The sequence below is a fragment of the Bos indicus genome, chromosome 1 (genome assembly GCF_029378745.1).
Source record: "Bos indicus isolate NIAB-ARS_2022 breed Sahiwal x Tharparkar chromosome 1, NIAB-ARS_B.indTharparkar_mat_pri_1.0, whole genome shotgun sequence".
NCBI classification, from domain to species: domain Eukaryota; kingdom Metazoa; phylum Chordata; class Mammalia; order Artiodactyla; family Bovidae; genus Bos; species Bos indicus.
Window position 1 is genome coordinate 144,427,887 of NC_091760.1, and position 16,997 is coordinate 144,444,883.

Here is a 16,997-nt window from a genome sequence, read left to right on the forward strand (position 1 = left end):
CCTTTCTTGGATTACGAGACCATTGGCATAAGGGGTGTGAAGTGGCCAGCGGCGTCCATAGCTTTATTTCTGTGCAGAACTTAGTGTACCCCCAGTGGAGCATCCCCTACATTTCCCCCAAACCAGAGCCACCAGTCCAGCAGGATCTGCGTTTGCAGGCATGAGAGGCACACATTTTGCAGGTGGATTCTGGAGTTAATGGGGAGAGGAGCCAACTCCACCCCTCCCCGTGAGGAGTCTGGTTATGAGGGGACATTACTGTACCTTATGCTGTTGGCTAAATACACAGACAGTGTCCTGGAGCTAACACCCCACCCCCGAGGACACTGAGCTTTGGCCCCACTCAGGGGTTTTCTGAGGCTGGGCTCCCAGCAGCATGGGGAACCAGTGACAGAGCTGGGTCTCCGTGGCCACAGCTCTTCTGCTACGATGTGAGTCCCCGATCTGTGGCTGTGATGTGTGAGGTCTCCTGAGCATGGACTGGGCTCTGCAAGGACCCTTGGAGAGCAGTGTGGGCTCAGGTCCTGGCGTCCCGGGAGCAAGCCCCTGGCTGGAGCTGACATCCCCTCTGGTGGTGATGACTCGCTGCCCCCTCCAGTGAGGACGGGGGTCTCCTCTCACCAGTCTGCCCCTAGCTGGCTGGTTGAGCTCCTTGAGAAAGGAACCCTTGTCATGGACTCAGCAGCACAGCCTTCTGCGGGCAGCTTGGACATTCTGCCACATCACCCTTGGAGAGCTGGAGTGGGAGTCGCCTTGCAAGTGGCCGGGGAGTGAGATGCTGACACCCGCCCCTGGGCCATCTGGCCACCTGCTGTCCTCTGTGCGGATGTTTTCTGTGGATGGAGGTGGGACACAAAGATGCACACACTTTGGGCCACCCCTTTAGACCCATCCATGTTCCCTAAGGCAGCATGCCAAGGCCTTCCCCCCAGACCTTCCGGTCTGGTTCCAATCTGGTGCTCCCAGGCCATTCGCCGCTGCCCAGAAGTCGTCTCGTGGCATGCCCTCAAGCCACCTCTCCTTCCATCCAAAGGCAGGGCACCATGACCTCTGTGATCTCTGCTCACTGGCCCTCGGGCCACCTGTGTGGGCTGGGGTGCAGCCATGTGTACGCTCCTTTGCACTATCATCTTACCAGGCTGAGCCACTCATACTAGGCTGCCCCCCTAATAGTGTCTTAGGACTTAGGGGACACCCCCAGGTGGCCAAGGTGAGACTGAGGGGGAGGTGTCAGGGTGACAGAGGTGACAGGAAGGTCTGGACCACAGTCTGGGTAACTTCCTCATCCCTGGGCTTGAACCCAAATGTCCCATTTCCATCCCAGGACAGCGGCTTTTGTACCCGCCTAACCTTATGACAGGGGTTTGAGAGCCCCTAGCTCAGGAGGGGCAGTTCCAGTCACACCCGACGTCAGTGCCGAGTCCTCAGGACCTGCCAGGACCCAGAAACTGGAACAGTATCTAGTTCCCTGAGCCAGAAGGACTGGCATCACACTACAACCCAGGGGGCCCCTTCCTGCTACCCCCAGGGAGCCCGGCTTGGTGTCTGCATCCTGGACCATGGCACTGGCCATAGAGAGTGGCCACCAGAGCGCCTGTGCAGTGGCGGGGCCCACACTGGTGCCCACCCTCTGCTTAGTGGAGAGCAGGGGACTTCTGGCCTTCCTAGGACACTGGTCAGATGGAGGACTCTCCGACCACACAGGTGCATCTGCTGCAAGTCTCTGCCCCCTGAGCCTCCCACCCCTCCTCCACACCCTGGCCAGGCAGTGCCAGCATCTCTATGGGCTACAGGGAGTTACCGTGGCCACACCAACCGGCCGGCCCTTTCACAGCTCATCAGGGTCATCCAGACACCCGCCCAGTGCATTAGGGATCCCGAGTTCTGGGGCACAGAGCCCAGGCTCACACCCTCTTCCTTGCCCGGCCTTACACTCTGCACCACCATCTGCCCCCTACCATCCAGTCCCCCAAAGACCGTGCCTTCCTAGGAGCCAGTCATGCTAAGTTGCTTCAGTCATATCTGATTCTATGCAGCATACCCTACCCCATGAACTTAGTTCCCAGGCTCCTCTGTCCATGGGATTCTCCAGGCAAGAATACTGGAGTGGGTTATGCCCTCCTCCAGGGGATCTTCCCTACCCGGGGATCCGACCTGCATCTCTTGCATCTCCTGCATTGGCAGGCGGGTTCTTTACCACTAGCACCACTTGGGAAGCCCTCTTAGGAGCCAGACCCTGCACTAAAGTGAACAGAGCCCGCGTTCCTTTGCTCAGGCTATGCTCGGGCCTGGCTCTCTCCTGACTGTTCTGGAATGAGGGACTGGTGTCACCTGTGACACCTGACTCAGGTGGGGCCCCTGTAGGTCTCCAGGGAAAGGGGGGGCGCTCCCCTTGTAAGCGCGAGGGAGGCTGCTCTCCTGGACCAGAGCTGGGGGGAGTTAGCTCAAGGTTTGCGGGCTGGTCTAGTGAGTTTCCCTCCCGGGTCTCAGGGTCCCATCCCCACCCTGTGCCTAGTCCTCAGCACAGCAAACTTGTCACGTGGCCCGGTCCATGGCCAGAATGCCTGTGGCTCTGCCTCCTTTGTGTGACTGGCCATCCCAGTGATCCTGAGACTGTCCTGAAAGTCCCATGGCCTTGGATACAAGCCCTTTTGTCTCCCAGAGTTAGTCACCTGCTTATGGTCAGATCCTGGTTCCAATTCAGGACAGGTCGATTACTGGTGACTGGGGATCCAGGGACAGAAACTGAGACCCTTGCTGAGGGCACAGGTCGGGGCACTGGAACCGTGGTCATTTAAATCAGGGAGCTATCTCATAACTAATACTACGTTCAGTCAAGGGGAATTGAGGACCCCAAGAGTAAGCAATAGGTGCTTTCGTTTACTTCAAAAATGCAGAATTAAGAATGAACAAATGTAGTAATATGTAGTGGAGCCATATGTAACTTTGTTCTGTATTTTCCAAGTCTCCAGTAAATGTGTTATCATACTTTCATAATTTAAAACATAAAAAAGAAAGAGGAAAAAAAGGGATTAACAAATGTACAGGAAGTGAGACTAGTTAGTTCAGGGACTGAGGTTGAATTCATCTGGGGGACTCAACCGGCCCAGCGCTCCTCTCAGACTTTCCAGTGAAGATTGAGGGGTCATCTGGGGACACAGCCAGAGCAAGGATGAGCACAGTGGCCAGCTCTTGGTGGGCACGCTGGGACCCTGCCTGCAGGCTTTGGTGGATGGAGGGGTCACCACCTCCTGCAGCCACCCCAGGGCCTTTCTGCCACCCGGCTGGAGCCTCTGTGACCACACAACTCACTTAGAGAGTGGCCTAGACTAATGGCCACTTAAAAATGCATGACCTTGGCTCCGGCCAGGTCCTGGGTAACATTGGGAAGATTGATCCTGAGTCTCTCCCGCAGGGTCCCAGGGGCCCTGGAACCAGCATCAGCTTCACCTCCCGCCCACCTTCCCTTTGCCTCTGACTCACCCCTCCTGGGGCAAATACTGCTGCCCTGAGCTTTGTCACCAGCTTCTCTTGTCTCATGGTTGTCTGCCCAGCTGGTTCAGAGACTGTGCGTGTTCACGGCACCAGGATGGACCTCAGGCTGCGAGGGCCGAGGATGCTGAGTGGCCCATTTCCCACGCAAAGACACCAGAGGATCAATAACCCCCATGGGTGGGTTTCCCGTCACCCATCCCCTACAGCTCCCAGCATGTCCCAGCCTTGCTCAGGCTGCAGGATCTGGTTCTGGCAACCCAGCAAGGCACTAGATTATGGACTGGGGCTGCAGCTCCCCTACCAGGAGGGAGGGTCCTCCCAGGAAGTGCTGTCTTTGCCTTCAGATATGAAGGTCCCTCTGATCTGAGTCCAGCCTCTCTCGCAGGACTCTGCAGTGACCAGCATGGCCCGGAGCGCCCTTATGTCACCTCAGGGCACCAGTGAGCCAGGCTCTGCACTCAAGCCCAGTGGGTGGCACTTTGTCTGAGTACTTAGTCATCCCACTCCAGGGTCTGTGACTCATGGCATTAGCTGCAAGTGATCAGGACCCTGCTAACAGTGCCCTAAACCAGTCAGTTGTTTACCCATGCCGAAATAGAGCCAGGTCCGTGCTGACCTGCTCTGCAGCTTGACGAGGTCAGCGCCAGTGTGTTGTCTGTGCAGCCAGCCCAGGGTGGCTGGGTCTGAGCATGCCTGGCCTGGCAGAATCCACTGCAGAGGTCGTGACAGGCCCTGGGGTGTCAGTTGGCTGTCTTTGCAACATGCATGGCCTCCCAGCACCTGTGTTCTCAGGACGGCTGTCCCAAGGGAGCTTTAAGAGCCCAGCGGCCAGGGCTGAACCTCCACTTGTGGAAATGCTGCTGCTGCTAAGTCACTTTAGTTGTGTCCGACTCTGTGCGACCCCATAGACGGCAGCCCACCAGGCTCCTCTGTCCCTTGGATTCTCCAGGCAAGAACACTGGAGTGGGTTGCCATTCCCTTCTCCAATGCATGCATGCATGCTAAGTCGCTTCAGTTGTGTCCAACTCTGTGCGACCCTAAGGACAGCAGCCCTCCAGGCTCCTCTGTCCACAGGAAGTGAGCCCTGAGCAAACTGGCTGATGAGGAATTTGGAGAGAGAGGGGCCCGTCGCCCCAGGACCCTCCAGGAAGTTACAGCAGTTAGTGACAGCTGCTAGAGAAAGGCTGGTGTGCAGCAACTGCTGGGGTTTCTGTTTCCTTATTTTGTTATCAATTTCTGGTGTGTGTGTGCTAAGTTGCTTCGGTTGTTTCCGACTCTTTGTGACCCCGTGGACCATAGCCTGCCAGGCTCCTCTGTCCGTGGGATTTCCCAGGCAAGAGTACTGGAGTGGGTAGCCATTTTCTCCTCCAGGGGATCTGCCCAACCCAGGGATCAGACTCATGCCTCTTAACGTCTCCTGCATCGGCAGGTGGGTTCTTTACCACTAGTGCCACCTGGGAAGCCCATCAATTTCTGGTATTATTGCATTATGATCAGAAAGTCTCATCTTTTCCTGTAGTTTGGAAATTATTGAAACTCTCTGTGGCTCAATGTGTTGTCAATGTCTAAGAATGTTCCAGGGCCACATGGAGAGGTGGTGCCGTCCCTGAGATGGCACTGGCAACGTCTCCCTCAGTTCCACTTTCTGGTCATCTTGTTGGGCTGTGAGTACAGTTTCTTTAGTGCTGGTTCTGCTGTGGACGCAGAGGAGAGTAAAGGCCCCTCTTACCACAGGGCCAACTTTCTCTCTGTGTCTCCTGGCACAAGGATGTGTCTTAAACAACGTCCATTCCTTTCCTCCACACAGTGTCCTTGAAGAAAACATGCTCTGTCTGAGCTTTCTGGGAGGATGGCATATCTTCCCCCAACCCTTGCCATTTTGTCAGGCTGCCCGAGTCTGTAGAACTCTGCAAAGGGAGGGTAGGGGCGAGGAGGAGCCTGGGGCCAGAAGGGGCCGTTGGGCCTGGAGAAGCAGCCCCGAGGGCCAGACCAGAGACAGTGGTGAGCCCCTCACTCGCCTGGGGCCTCTGTGCCAGCTGTGGCCAGAGCAGGGCAGAGCGACACTGGCAAGCTCGCCACCCGCAGGTCGGCCCAGCTCTGTTGCCTTCTGTGTTTTGGTCTGGGGCTCCTGGCCTGGCCAGTCAGGACAGCTGGCCGAGGCCTCGGGGCAGCCAGGCCTCCTTCAGGGTCATGGTCCTCAAACATTCATTAAAAGATTCAGGGAGAAAATGAGTTTCCTATTTAGTAAGTAGAAAGTGAAAGAGCAGAGTGAAAAAGTTGGCTTAAAGCTCAACATTCAGAAAACTAAGATCATGGCATCCGGTCCCATCACTTCATGGCAAATAGATGGGGAAACAGTGGCTGACTTTTTTTTTTTGGGCTCTGTGGATGGTGATTGCAGCCATGAAATTAAAATATGCTTACTCCTTGGAAGGAAAGTCATAGCCAACTTAGACAGCATATTCAAAAGCAGAGACATTACTTTGCCAACAAAGGTCCATCTAGTCAAGGCTATGGTTTTTCCAGTGGTCATGTATAGATGTGAGAATTGGACTATAAAGAAAGCTGAGTGCAGAAGAATTGATGCTTCTGATTTGTGGTGTTGGAGAAGATTCTTGAGAGTCCCTTGGACTTCAAGGAGATCCAACCAGTCCATCCTAAAGGAGATCAGTCCTGGGTGTTCATCCGAGGGACTGATGTTGAAGCTGAAACTCCAATACTTTGGCCACCTGATGCAAAGAGCTGACTCATTGGAAAAGACCCTGATGAGGGCAGAAGGAGAAGGGGACACAGAGGATGAGATGGTTGGATGGCATCACCAATACAATGGACGTGAGTTTGGGTGGACTCTGGGAGTTGGTGATGGACAGGGAGGCCTGGCGTGCTGTGGTTCATGGGGTCACAAAGAGTCAGACACAACTGAGCGATTGAACTGACTGACTGACTGAAATACTCTTGATGCTCAAAACAAAGCATTCGGGGACTTCCCTGGCTGTCCAGTGGTTAGGAATCCTCGCTTCCACTGCAGGGGGCCTGGTAGGGGAACTAAGATGCGACTTGCTGCTTGGTGTGACCTTCCCCCTCCCTGAAAGTAAAGTTCAAAAAGAGCATTTATTACGTGTGCTAGCCAAGTTCCTGGTCAGCATACTAAACATATAGCATGTACGTAATCAGCGAGTCACTGACTTTCAGAGGCCAGGCCGTGGGCGTGTCTATTTTAGACTTGAGGGCAGCATACCTCCTTTGTGATACCGATCAGGCTGCGTCTTAGGACGGGCGTGTGCAAGACTTGGGTGCAGATGGGATTTTTTGTGGGTCCCGAAAAGAGGAGGAAGGATGTGACGGAGGGTGAGGTGGGGGAGCATGAGGAGTGCGACAGTGACCGTCACTGAACTGGTTGTCTCCGCGGGCCCTCTGTGCATCCCACACTCTGGGGTGTGATCCCAGCACTCACTGAGGGAGGGCCCAGCGGTGTCCACGTCCCACCACATCCTACTTGGCTGCTCCGGAGCCCCCATCGGGTCCTGGATGTGGGACCCTGCCAGTGCCCGGCCGCCCAGCAGCAGCTGATCAGAGTGAACTGCCGGCACGGGGTCTGGGGTACCCTGCGTGTCTGCTGGAGTCTGGGTCACCACGCAGGCCACTGTGACTGCACAACTGGGGGGAAGAGACACACAAGATCGGGTTAGCTGACCATCCCGCCTTACCGTTTGTGGCCTTTGGAGGCTGGCATTCTGGGTGGCTCAGCCCATAACACGCCCTTTCCTCCCACCACTCTCTTCTGCCCTTGAACCACATATTAGATGTGTTGGGTGCTGACATGAGAGGCACTAGGCCTGCCCTAGCTTCTGACCCCAGGGAAGGCGGTCTCCTGGGCTAGAAAAACAGCCCGAGCAGGTGGATGGAGGACATATGAGGGCCACCTGCAGTGCAGGGTGGTCGCATCTGCTCCTGCCCCACCCCCAACCCATATGGCAGGACCCCAGGTGAGGGACAGGCGGTTTGGGCATGGAAAGGCCTCCCGGGGGATAACTTCAGCTTGAAAGGGAAGAGCAAGAATCCAGGCTGTCAGAAAGCCAAGGGAAAAGGCAGCAGAGCTGAAAATAGGAGCGCTGAACAGAATGTCTGGAAATGCCAACCACAGCGCCAGGTTTGATTCATTATTGCTAATTATTTAAGTCACAGAGCACAGAATAAAGCCCAGGGAGAGGATACTGTTTCGGTACAAACGAAGGCGGAAAGCACTGCACTGAGACGGTGACAGTGAACCTTACTGAGACCAGGGGGCGGCAGTCACCGCTCGTCCAACACAGTCACCCCTGGCATTCTGATGCATTTCCTTCCAATCTCTTTTGTTTTTTTCTTCCAATAGTTTATTGTCTCATAAAAGCCAAGTAACATACATGATAAATATTGGTTCAAACAGGTTATTCCTCCATTGTATTATAGTATCAATTATTATTATTATTGATGAATGGTTGTTTGGGACTGAAGTGTTTTCATTGCCATAACTGACAGTTTTTAAAATACTTCTTTATTTCTTTTACTTGGCTGCACCTGGTCTTTGCTGTGGCATGCAGGATAGCGGATCTTTTAGGTGTGGTACTAACTGACAGTCGCAGAGTGCAGCACTGGGGGGTCCCTGACATCAGTGGTGGCGCTGGGGAGGCTGTGAGGGCGGAGATGGCCCAGGCCCAACACGAGGACTCACCTCAAGGGAAAGGAGAAGCCCCATCACCTTCTCCTCCGCACTCTTCAACCCAAGCAGCGGTACCGTCCCTGTACCTTTATCATAAAAACTGGTCTCTATTTCCTGTGATTCTGGTTCTGAGAAATAAAAGATGAAGATTCCTTCATGCTCTGAATGTCCTGTTGTTTAGTCACTAAGTCGTGTCCGACTCTTTGTGACCCCCTAGACTGTATGTAGCCTGCCAGGCTGCTCTGTCCATGAGCAGCAATACTGGAGTGGGTTGCCATTTCCTTCTCCAGAGTCACTCTCTTTTAAAATAGTTTTTTTTTTTTTTTTAACTTTTATGTAGTTGTGATCATATCACTCCTTCACATTGACTCATTTTTAAACGCTCAGGGGAGACTTCCCTGGTGGTCCGGTGGTCATGGCTCAGGGCTTCCACATCGTGGGGCCTGGATTCAATCCCTGGCCAGGGAAGTAATATCCTGCATACCATGTGGAGTGGCCCAAAACAATAGAATAAATAAAATGCTCAAGGGACTTTGAGAAGATTCAAAGGCCTGAAGATAGCCAGGTTTCAGATTAGATGACAGGCATGTCTGACTGTTGGTTTTCCTGTTGCTCAAGCCTCATCTCAACTAGCTCAGTTCTGTACCTCCACGATTCTTCTAGTTAGGGGGTGACAAATTCCTCTGACTTCAGCTTACTTCATCAAAGGTACCACTCCAAAAAGAAGGAGAGAAACAGTGCAAATAGCAATCCCCATCATGGCAAGGGGGAAAGTTTTATGATTTGGGAATCTACTTTAACAGTGAACATTTTAAGACTTTCCAGACTATCACAAACCCTTTCTAAACACTATTTTGATGGTGACATAATAGTTCATCAATAAACATAGGGTAATTGTTAAATTACATAACAGCTATTGATGTTTTTGCTGTTTTCAATTTTTGGCCATCGATGCTGCAACATGAATTTCATCTATAAAGTTCTGGGAGAGGCTGTTTCCTTAAAGAGATCTAGAAGTGGAATTGTTGCATCAGAGGATGAAAGGGTGTAACTGCTTTTTAAAAAGCTGGCATCTCAGAGAATCCACTGAAGCAGAGAAACCTCCATGCAGGGGTGCTGAGCTGCTCGCTTCCCCACACCCTCACCTCTCTCATTTCCCACTGCCCAAGTTTTCTTTTTTTTAATTATTAATTTAGTTGAAAGAAAGGTTATATGGCATTTCCTCTCTAATTCACGAAGGAGATATTTCTCCACATAACTATTCAGTTCAGTCACTAAGTTGTGTCCAACTCTTTGCGACCCATGGACTGCAGAACACCAGGCTCCCCCGTCCTTCACCATCTCCTGGAGCTTGCTTAAACTCATGTCCATTGAATTGATGATGCCATCCAACCATCTCATCCTCCATCGTCCCCTCCTTCTCCTGCCTTCAATCTTTCCCAGCATCAGGGGTTTTTTCCCAATGAGTCGGCTCTTCCCATCAGGTGGTCAAAGTATCGGAGCTTCAGCTTCAGCGTCAGTCCTACCAATGAATATCCAGAGTTGATTTCCTTTAGGATTGACTGGTTTGATCTCCTTGCAGTCCAAGGGACTCTTAAGAGTCTTCTCCAGCTGCTGCTGCTGCTAAGTCGCTTCAGTCGTGTCCGACTCTGTGAGACCCCATAGATGGCAGCCCACTAGGCTCCTCTGTCCATGAGATTTTCCAGACAAGAGTACATTGATGTTTTTTGTCCTTCCAATGAATATCCAGAATTGATTTCCTTTAGGATTGACTGGTTTGATCTTCTTGCAGTCCAAGGGACTCTCAAGGGTCTTCTCCAGCACCATAATTCAAAAGCATCAATTCTTTGACACTCGGCCTTCTACATGATCCAACTCTCACATCTGTACATGACTACTGGGAAAACCATAGCTTTGATTCTATGGACCTTTGTTGACAGAGTGATGTCTCTGCATTTTATTATGCTGTCTAGGTTTGTCACAGCTTTTCTACTTCTATTTCCCTCTGTGGACCCTGTGCTCCCCTGAGGCTACCTTTCACGGAAGGCTGGATTAAGTATAAGGGAACACTTGCCCTGAGGTCAGGACCACCCTGCCTCACTCCTCAGAGTGCTACATGCAACAGTGCTCCTGCACACCAGGTGAGGGAAGGAAGTGCAGTGAGAAGCGCCGGAGCGCCACGAAATGGGAGTGTTCACTGATCGGGTTCTCTGTGTGTTATGGCTTCAGAGTCAGGTGCGTTTATTAAAATTCCACTTTGAGATCATGTAGAGTCATATGCTGTTGTAGAGAGGTCCCACACACCCTTTACATAATAGGGAAAATAGGGAAAACCCAATCTGACTCTGTGCGGGTCTCTTTCTTTCACTTTAACCTGTGTGTTCTATTGCTTTTGCTACAAGTTAGTCACTAAAGGGATGCTGCCTATAGCTTGAAGTACACATAGTGCCCCAACTCCAGGAGCCCTGCCTCCAATGCCTGAGGTTAAATTGAAATACCTTTTTTTTTTTCCAGCTCGCAGGAAACACCCTGACCAGGACCGCCTGTAAAAAAGAAGGTGGTCTTCTTTCCTGCAGGAAAGAAGAAATGAACACATCCCCTCTGGGAGTCTGGCTAGAAGGAAGAAATAGTTGCAACAATTTAGGGCCTTTTTAAAAAAAAAAAAAAAAATCTTTTCTTCCCCACCTACCCCCCTCCCCGCCGCCCCCCCACCCCCTGCCATTTTGCTCTGTGAAAGAAACTAGCATCTAAACCTGGGCAATGGGACTTCCCTGGTGGTCCAGTGGCTAGGACTCCATGCTCCCAATGCGGCTGGGTCGGTGGCGGGGGGTGGGGTCAGGAAACTAGATCCTACATGCTGAAACTACAATCAAAGATCCCGAGTGCCCCAACTGAGACCTGCACAGTCAAATAAATAAGTAAATATTAAAAAAAAAAAAAAAAGATAAAGCTGGGCAAGATGGTTCTTTGGGACACTAGTCCACCCTGTCCTCGGTCTGCTGGCTTTCTGTTGGTCTCTCAATTTATTGGGTTGTCGAGCGGTATGTAGTGCAAGCCTGGACTGGGTAAAATGCCCTGAGTTTCCGGCAGTGGCAGTGTCTTGTAAAACTCTAGCACAACATCACAGCAGGGAGCTGACACCAGTGCTGCCCAGACACAGGACATTGTGTGCCCCCAGGGCCCCTCCTCCTGCCCTTCTGTAGCCACATCCACTCCCTCCTTACCCCAGCCCCTCCTTAACCCCCAGCAGTCACTAAACTGTCCTCCATGTCTATAATTTTGTCATTTTCAAGAGTGTTCCAGAAATGGAATTCTATGATATATAGCCTTTGGGGACTGGAGTTCTTTCATTCAGCATAATTCTGTCAAGATCCATCCAGGTGGTTGTATATATCAACATTTTAGTCTTTTTGCTGCATCCACGGTGCCAATGGACCACACATTGTCAGACTAGTCACCCATCAAAGGACACCCGGTGGTTTCCAGTTTTCAGCTACTAGGAATAAACCTGCTGTGAGCAGCTGCTGCCTGGCCTTCGGTTTTGGTGCAGCCCTCTGTGGTGAGGGCCTGAGTGGTGGGGCAGAGCAAACTCTGTGAGGCCTCCCTTCAGACGAAGCATCTGCAATATCCCAATACATAATTGATCAGGCTCTCTGCAGCCTGGAGACAGCGTAACGGGCTACCAGGAAAGACTGTTTGGGCTCCAGTTCCAGCAACCTTTGAAAAAGCAAATGCTATCTCAGGAGAAAAGGATCCAGGGAAAAAACAAAAACATTCAGTGGACATCAGTTAATAGGAATAGCATCATTTTCACCAGTATTAAAAGGGATCACTAAACCAGAATGTGTGCTAAATTCAACCGTTTTCTAAATTCCCATGTGAAAAATAAAACCTCCGATAGGTCTGCTTAGGGGAAAAATAGCTCACTTACCACGCGTGAGCTGGAGTGTTGCCTAGTAGAGTTTGGAAGAACTTTGACCTCCCCTTCCCTCTGTCCAGAAAGAAAATTCTTCCAAACAAGAGTTGGCCAGTGAGGCCAGGACACAGCATTGCCATGAAGGAAGAATTTTTAGTGTCTATCTTTTCAGAGTCTCGGCATTTACTTCTCTGTTAGAATAGATTAAGACGTGGAGACCTGGCCTTGGAGTCTACATTTGGTATCATTCGTTTCATTTTATTTTTATGTTTCTTATTTGAGTAGATGTGAAGTGATATGTTGTTGCCACTTTAATTTGCATTTCCCTGATACCTAATGGATGTTGAGCATCTTTTCATGTGATAATTGGCTGTTTGTGTTGAATCTCTCTCTCATTTTTTTAAAGTTTTGGTTGGGCTGCAAGACTTGCAGAATCTCAGTTCCCTGAACAGGCACTGAACATGGGCCCCAGCAGTGGAGGCACAGAGTCCTGGGAGCTCCCTGAGTTGGTCTCCTCTGATTTTTCTTCCTTCTGCTGTTCCTTTCCTGCCTCCTTTTGGATTGGACAAATATTTTATATTATTCCGTTTTACTTCCTTTGGAGAAGGAAATGGCAACCCACTCCAGTATTCTTGCCTGGGAAATCCCATGGACAGAGAAGCCTGGTGGGCTACAGTCCAGGGGGGGGTAAAGAGTCGGACATGACAGACTGCGTGCGCGTGCGCGCGCACACACACACACACCTCTTCATATACACATTTCTCATCTCCCACTTATCACCTCACGCCTGAAATTTCTCACTTGACAACGTAACCCATTCACAAACGTGTGATGTCCTTTATCCACACATCCTTTGTATTATCACTGTCATATCATTTACTTTTTTAAGTATTTATTTATTTGGCTGTGCCGGATCTTAGTTGTGGCACGTGAGATCTAGCTTCCTGACCAGGGATCGAACCCATGCCCCTTGCACTGGAGCACAGAGTCTTAGCCACTGGACCATGAGGGAAGTCCCTCATTTACTTCTATATACACTTTAAAACCATCACACAAAGTTATTAAGCATGCTTTAAACAGTCAGTTGTCTGTTAAGAAAGCTATGGGAAGACGAAAAAAAGCATAATTTATGTTTCCCCATTTGTTGATTATTTCCAGGGCTATCCTTTCCTTCCCATACATCTAAGTTTCCAGTGTATTATTGATATATTATTTTCTTTCACCCTCAAGAGCATCCTAAAGTGGGAATTCCACCCCCCCACACCAAAAAAAATAATATCCTAAAGCATTTCTTGTAGTCTCTACCTGTTGGCCACAGATTCTTTCAACTTTATCAGGAAATAGCTTTATCTGTTCTTTTATAGCTTTTTTTTTTTTTTGCTGAACATATAGTTTTTGGCTGAGTTTTTAAAATTCAGCACTTTAAAGTTTTATATAGTGGGTTTTTTGTGTGGTGAAAAGTTAGTCAAAATTCTTATCATTTTCCCCCTGGAAGTAAGACAAGAAAGAACTTGTCTTTCTTGGCTGGATGCTTTCAAGACTTTTTTCTTTATGGTTTTCATCAGTTTGACTGTAGCGTGCCTAGGTATGATTTTGAGATCACTTGGTGTCATTTCAGGTACCACAGCTCTTTATGTCTCTGCAGAGAAGAATACAGTGAGAGCAAAGCGGCAGATGAGAAGTGATTTATTAGAACAGGACACTGTGAGGCTTACGAGCAGGCGGACGAGAAAGGCCATACCCTGATAACTTAGGGGACACAGTTTCTAATCAAAGGAAAAGTGGGGAGGAGAGGAGAACTTCTCTGTCTCTCTCCAGTAGACGCCATGTTTCCGTCATCAGTTCCTCCTCGGGTGGGGCAGAGTTTACCTGTCCCTCCCTAGATGGTCAGGCCAGGAGTGTCATAGCACTTTGGAAAAACACTTTCAGGTCTCAGTACAATGAACGTCTTTCATTTTGAAGTCACCTTCCCATAAGTGATTTGTTTTCTGTGTGCACAGAGCTTGGTTTGGGGTCACTGACTTGTTGACACCATTGGGCAGAGTGCAGGCCCCTTTTTCTACTATTGTTTTATTGTTCTGTGGGCATTGTGTAAAAAACCTGTCTTGGGGGCCAAAGAACTGTTTCGGGGGCTCCTAACTCACTCAGCTCACTGGGTAGGATGTGGGTCTCCTGTCACCATTGTTTTGTTGTTTGGGGGCGTGTCTCGTGTTTCTGTTGCAAGATTTTGTTGTTAAGCAAACCTGCTTTCTTGAGTAATCATTAACTTACTACTAGTGGGATTAACTATTTAATCACCTATTTTGTCCATTCTGTCCCTGTCAAGTCTATTTGCAGGTATCCTACTGAAGTTGTCCTGAGTTTCTGAATCTGTAAGTCAACATTTATCATCAAGTTTGTGGACTTCTGCCCTCTTCTCACTCTCTTCTCAGTGGGTCTCTTGGAATCTCATCCAGAAAGTGCTGAGGCCAGCTGGCATGGGGCACGTACAAGGTACCCCCCCCCCCACCCCCGCCGACTTCTCATTCCCCATCCTGAGATCGGTGCTCTGCCTCACAGGCTCCAGCTGTCCAGGATTCTGCCCTCTGCCTGCTCACCCAGCCACAGAGCACACTACGCACACACGTTTAGCAACTGTGTTCACACTCAAACTGTTTCACATACATTTGTTGCTTTTGTAAAAGGTACCCCAAACCTACTTTCCTTTCATAAGAAATGTACATGCAGTTAAAGTAAGGTTTTATTTTGTGCATTCCCCAAAGGTGCACAAGCCACGGAAGGCCCTGGTGGGTATGGAGAGGGGAGCGGGTTGGGGACAAAAGTAAAAGGCAACCCCTACTCCAAGAAGTTTTCAGTGCCATGGAGACAGGAAACCAGAGTTGTGGAAATTCAGAGATGGTTGCTTCCAACCAGAGAGAGAGGATTTATGGGGGTTGATCTCCCAGGTGAACCCTGAGGAGGTGGTGCTGGAGGGTTCAGGTTGTACCGAGAAGGTATATAATCTTGTTCTACTTCACGGCAGCAATAGTACTTCATAAAACCAGACTGACAAGAAACACAAGACCAAGAGTTTTGCAAGGGGTAACTGCCATTTGCTCAGTGGTGGGAATTAACCCGGTGTCCTAACTGATCCCCCCAGGCATCAGGTCTTTGGTAAAGATAACAATGCTAGGTTATGGGCGACAGTCCCACACCTGTTAGAAACTGACATGCCCATGTCCACTTGCTGTTCTTGGTGACTCCCGGGCCCATGTGTCAGTGTTAGTGACCCCCAGGTGGCTTCCGTGTCCGCACGCGGCTATCAGCGACCCCTGAGTCCGTCCTCGGCGTCGGGTACACGGCGTGGGGCAGGGCGGCGCTGATGTTCCTGGGCGCCCCACGGCGGCGAGTTTGGGCTGCCCTCTCCAAGCCAGCCCAGTCTGCCCGAGGGCGCCGGCTTGGGGTGGCGGCTCTCGGCCGTCCAGCCTCTACATTAGGGGCCCAGGAGGGACGCACAACTGCCCACGGCCGGCTCAAGGGTGCTTCGGCCCCCAGGCGCATAGGAGCGCTCCACCAATCCTCATTCAGCCCCAGCTACCGTTCTGTCGGAGGGTTGCGCCCGCACGGCGGAAAGGCCTCCCCTTTAAAGCGCGCGCCCCGGAAGCGGTACCCGCCGCGCGCCGGCACCGGAAGTGGATGCGGCCGGCGGGCGGCCGGCTCTGGAGCTGCTTAGCGCTGCCGGGCGGGCGTCGCTGTGGCGGCTGCGGCGCCGCTCAGGCTTGGGCTGGCCCGGCGCGGCCTCGGGCTGCCCATGGGGCGCGAGGGGCCGGGCCGGTGACGCCGGAAGCCCATGGACGCCCCTGAGGAGCCGCTGCCGCCGGTGATATACACCATGGAGAACAAGCCCATCGTCACCTGTGAGTGCCCGGCGGCGAGGGAGGGGGCGGCGGCCGCGAGTAGCGCGGCCCAGGTCGCCGGCTCCTGGGCCCCCGCGCTCTGGCCCGGCCACTTCCTGGAATAGAGGTGTGGCCGGGGCGGCGGCTGCGGCTGGGCTCTGACCCCGCGGGCGACCTCCGACCTCCCCGGGGCCGATCTCCTAGCTCTCCTGGAGGCGACCTCTGACCTCCCTGGGGACGCCCTCCAGGTTGTTCGGCTGCAGTTGATAGCGCCGGGGACGCGGGGCGGCCCTGACCGAAGTGCGCCCCGAGGGGCCCCCGCCGTGAGCCCCGTCCGGCCACAGGGTCGGCAGCTTGCCACTCGCGGCCCGTCCTTCGCGGTGGAGACTGTCTCCTCCGGGCACACTGTTCCTTCCGACCCCGCAGCGGGTCTCCCGGCGCTCGGTCGCAAGCGTGGACGAAGTTTGCGTGCGGCTGTGGTGTTAGGAGACGGGGTGTGCACTTCAGGAACGTATTAAGTGGTGGGTCTGAGACGCAGGACGCCCGGCAGAGCCGTGCATAGCCGGCCTGGCTGGGACCGCGGGCCAGGACTCTTCCCCGCCCGCAACGCCGGCACAGAGCAGAGACCCATTTCACAGATGGCGTGTAAAGGTTCGGCGAGCTCTCCGCGCTCTGGACGGAGACGGGTGTTTCGACGTTTTGGCTGTCAGTTTGTTTTTTTTTTTTGGTGCCACATTTATGCACCCACAAAGGAACTGTTTGTTTCTACAAAATTCCCTCTAATATTTACAGTCGTGACCTCAGAATTCAGTACTTTCAAAAGCACTGAGTTTATGGAAAGTGTTGAAATGTTGGCTGACGTTTTGCTGACTTGCAGAGAGAGATTTCAGACTATTAGGAGTTTTGACTTTTGACAGTGCTTTTGTCGTCAGTTAATTTTTTTCAGATGGTCTTCTATACTTTGAAAGGAAGCACTCTTTGTATAGCAACATCCGGGGGCAGGCACTTAGGC

At 51.8% G+C, this 16,997-nt stretch overlaps 1 protein-coding gene across 2 annotated transcripts in view; it reads left to right on the top strand.

Annotated features, from left to right (window-relative positions):
* Positions 1-15,798: 15,798 nt before the first annotated feature.
* Positions 15,799-16,997, top strand: part of TRAPPC10 (trafficking protein particle complex subunit 10) — a 75,881-nt gene continuing 74,682 nt past the window's right edge. For both annotated transcript variants that reach the window (XM_070795636.1, XM_070795637.1), the window contains exon 1: positions 15,799-16,006. In XM_070795636.1, coding sequence (XP_070651737.1) covers positions 15,940-16,006 — 67 coding nt within the window. In that variant the 5' untranslated portion in view covers positions 15,799-15,939. The remainder of the gene's footprint in view (positions 16,007-16,997) is intronic.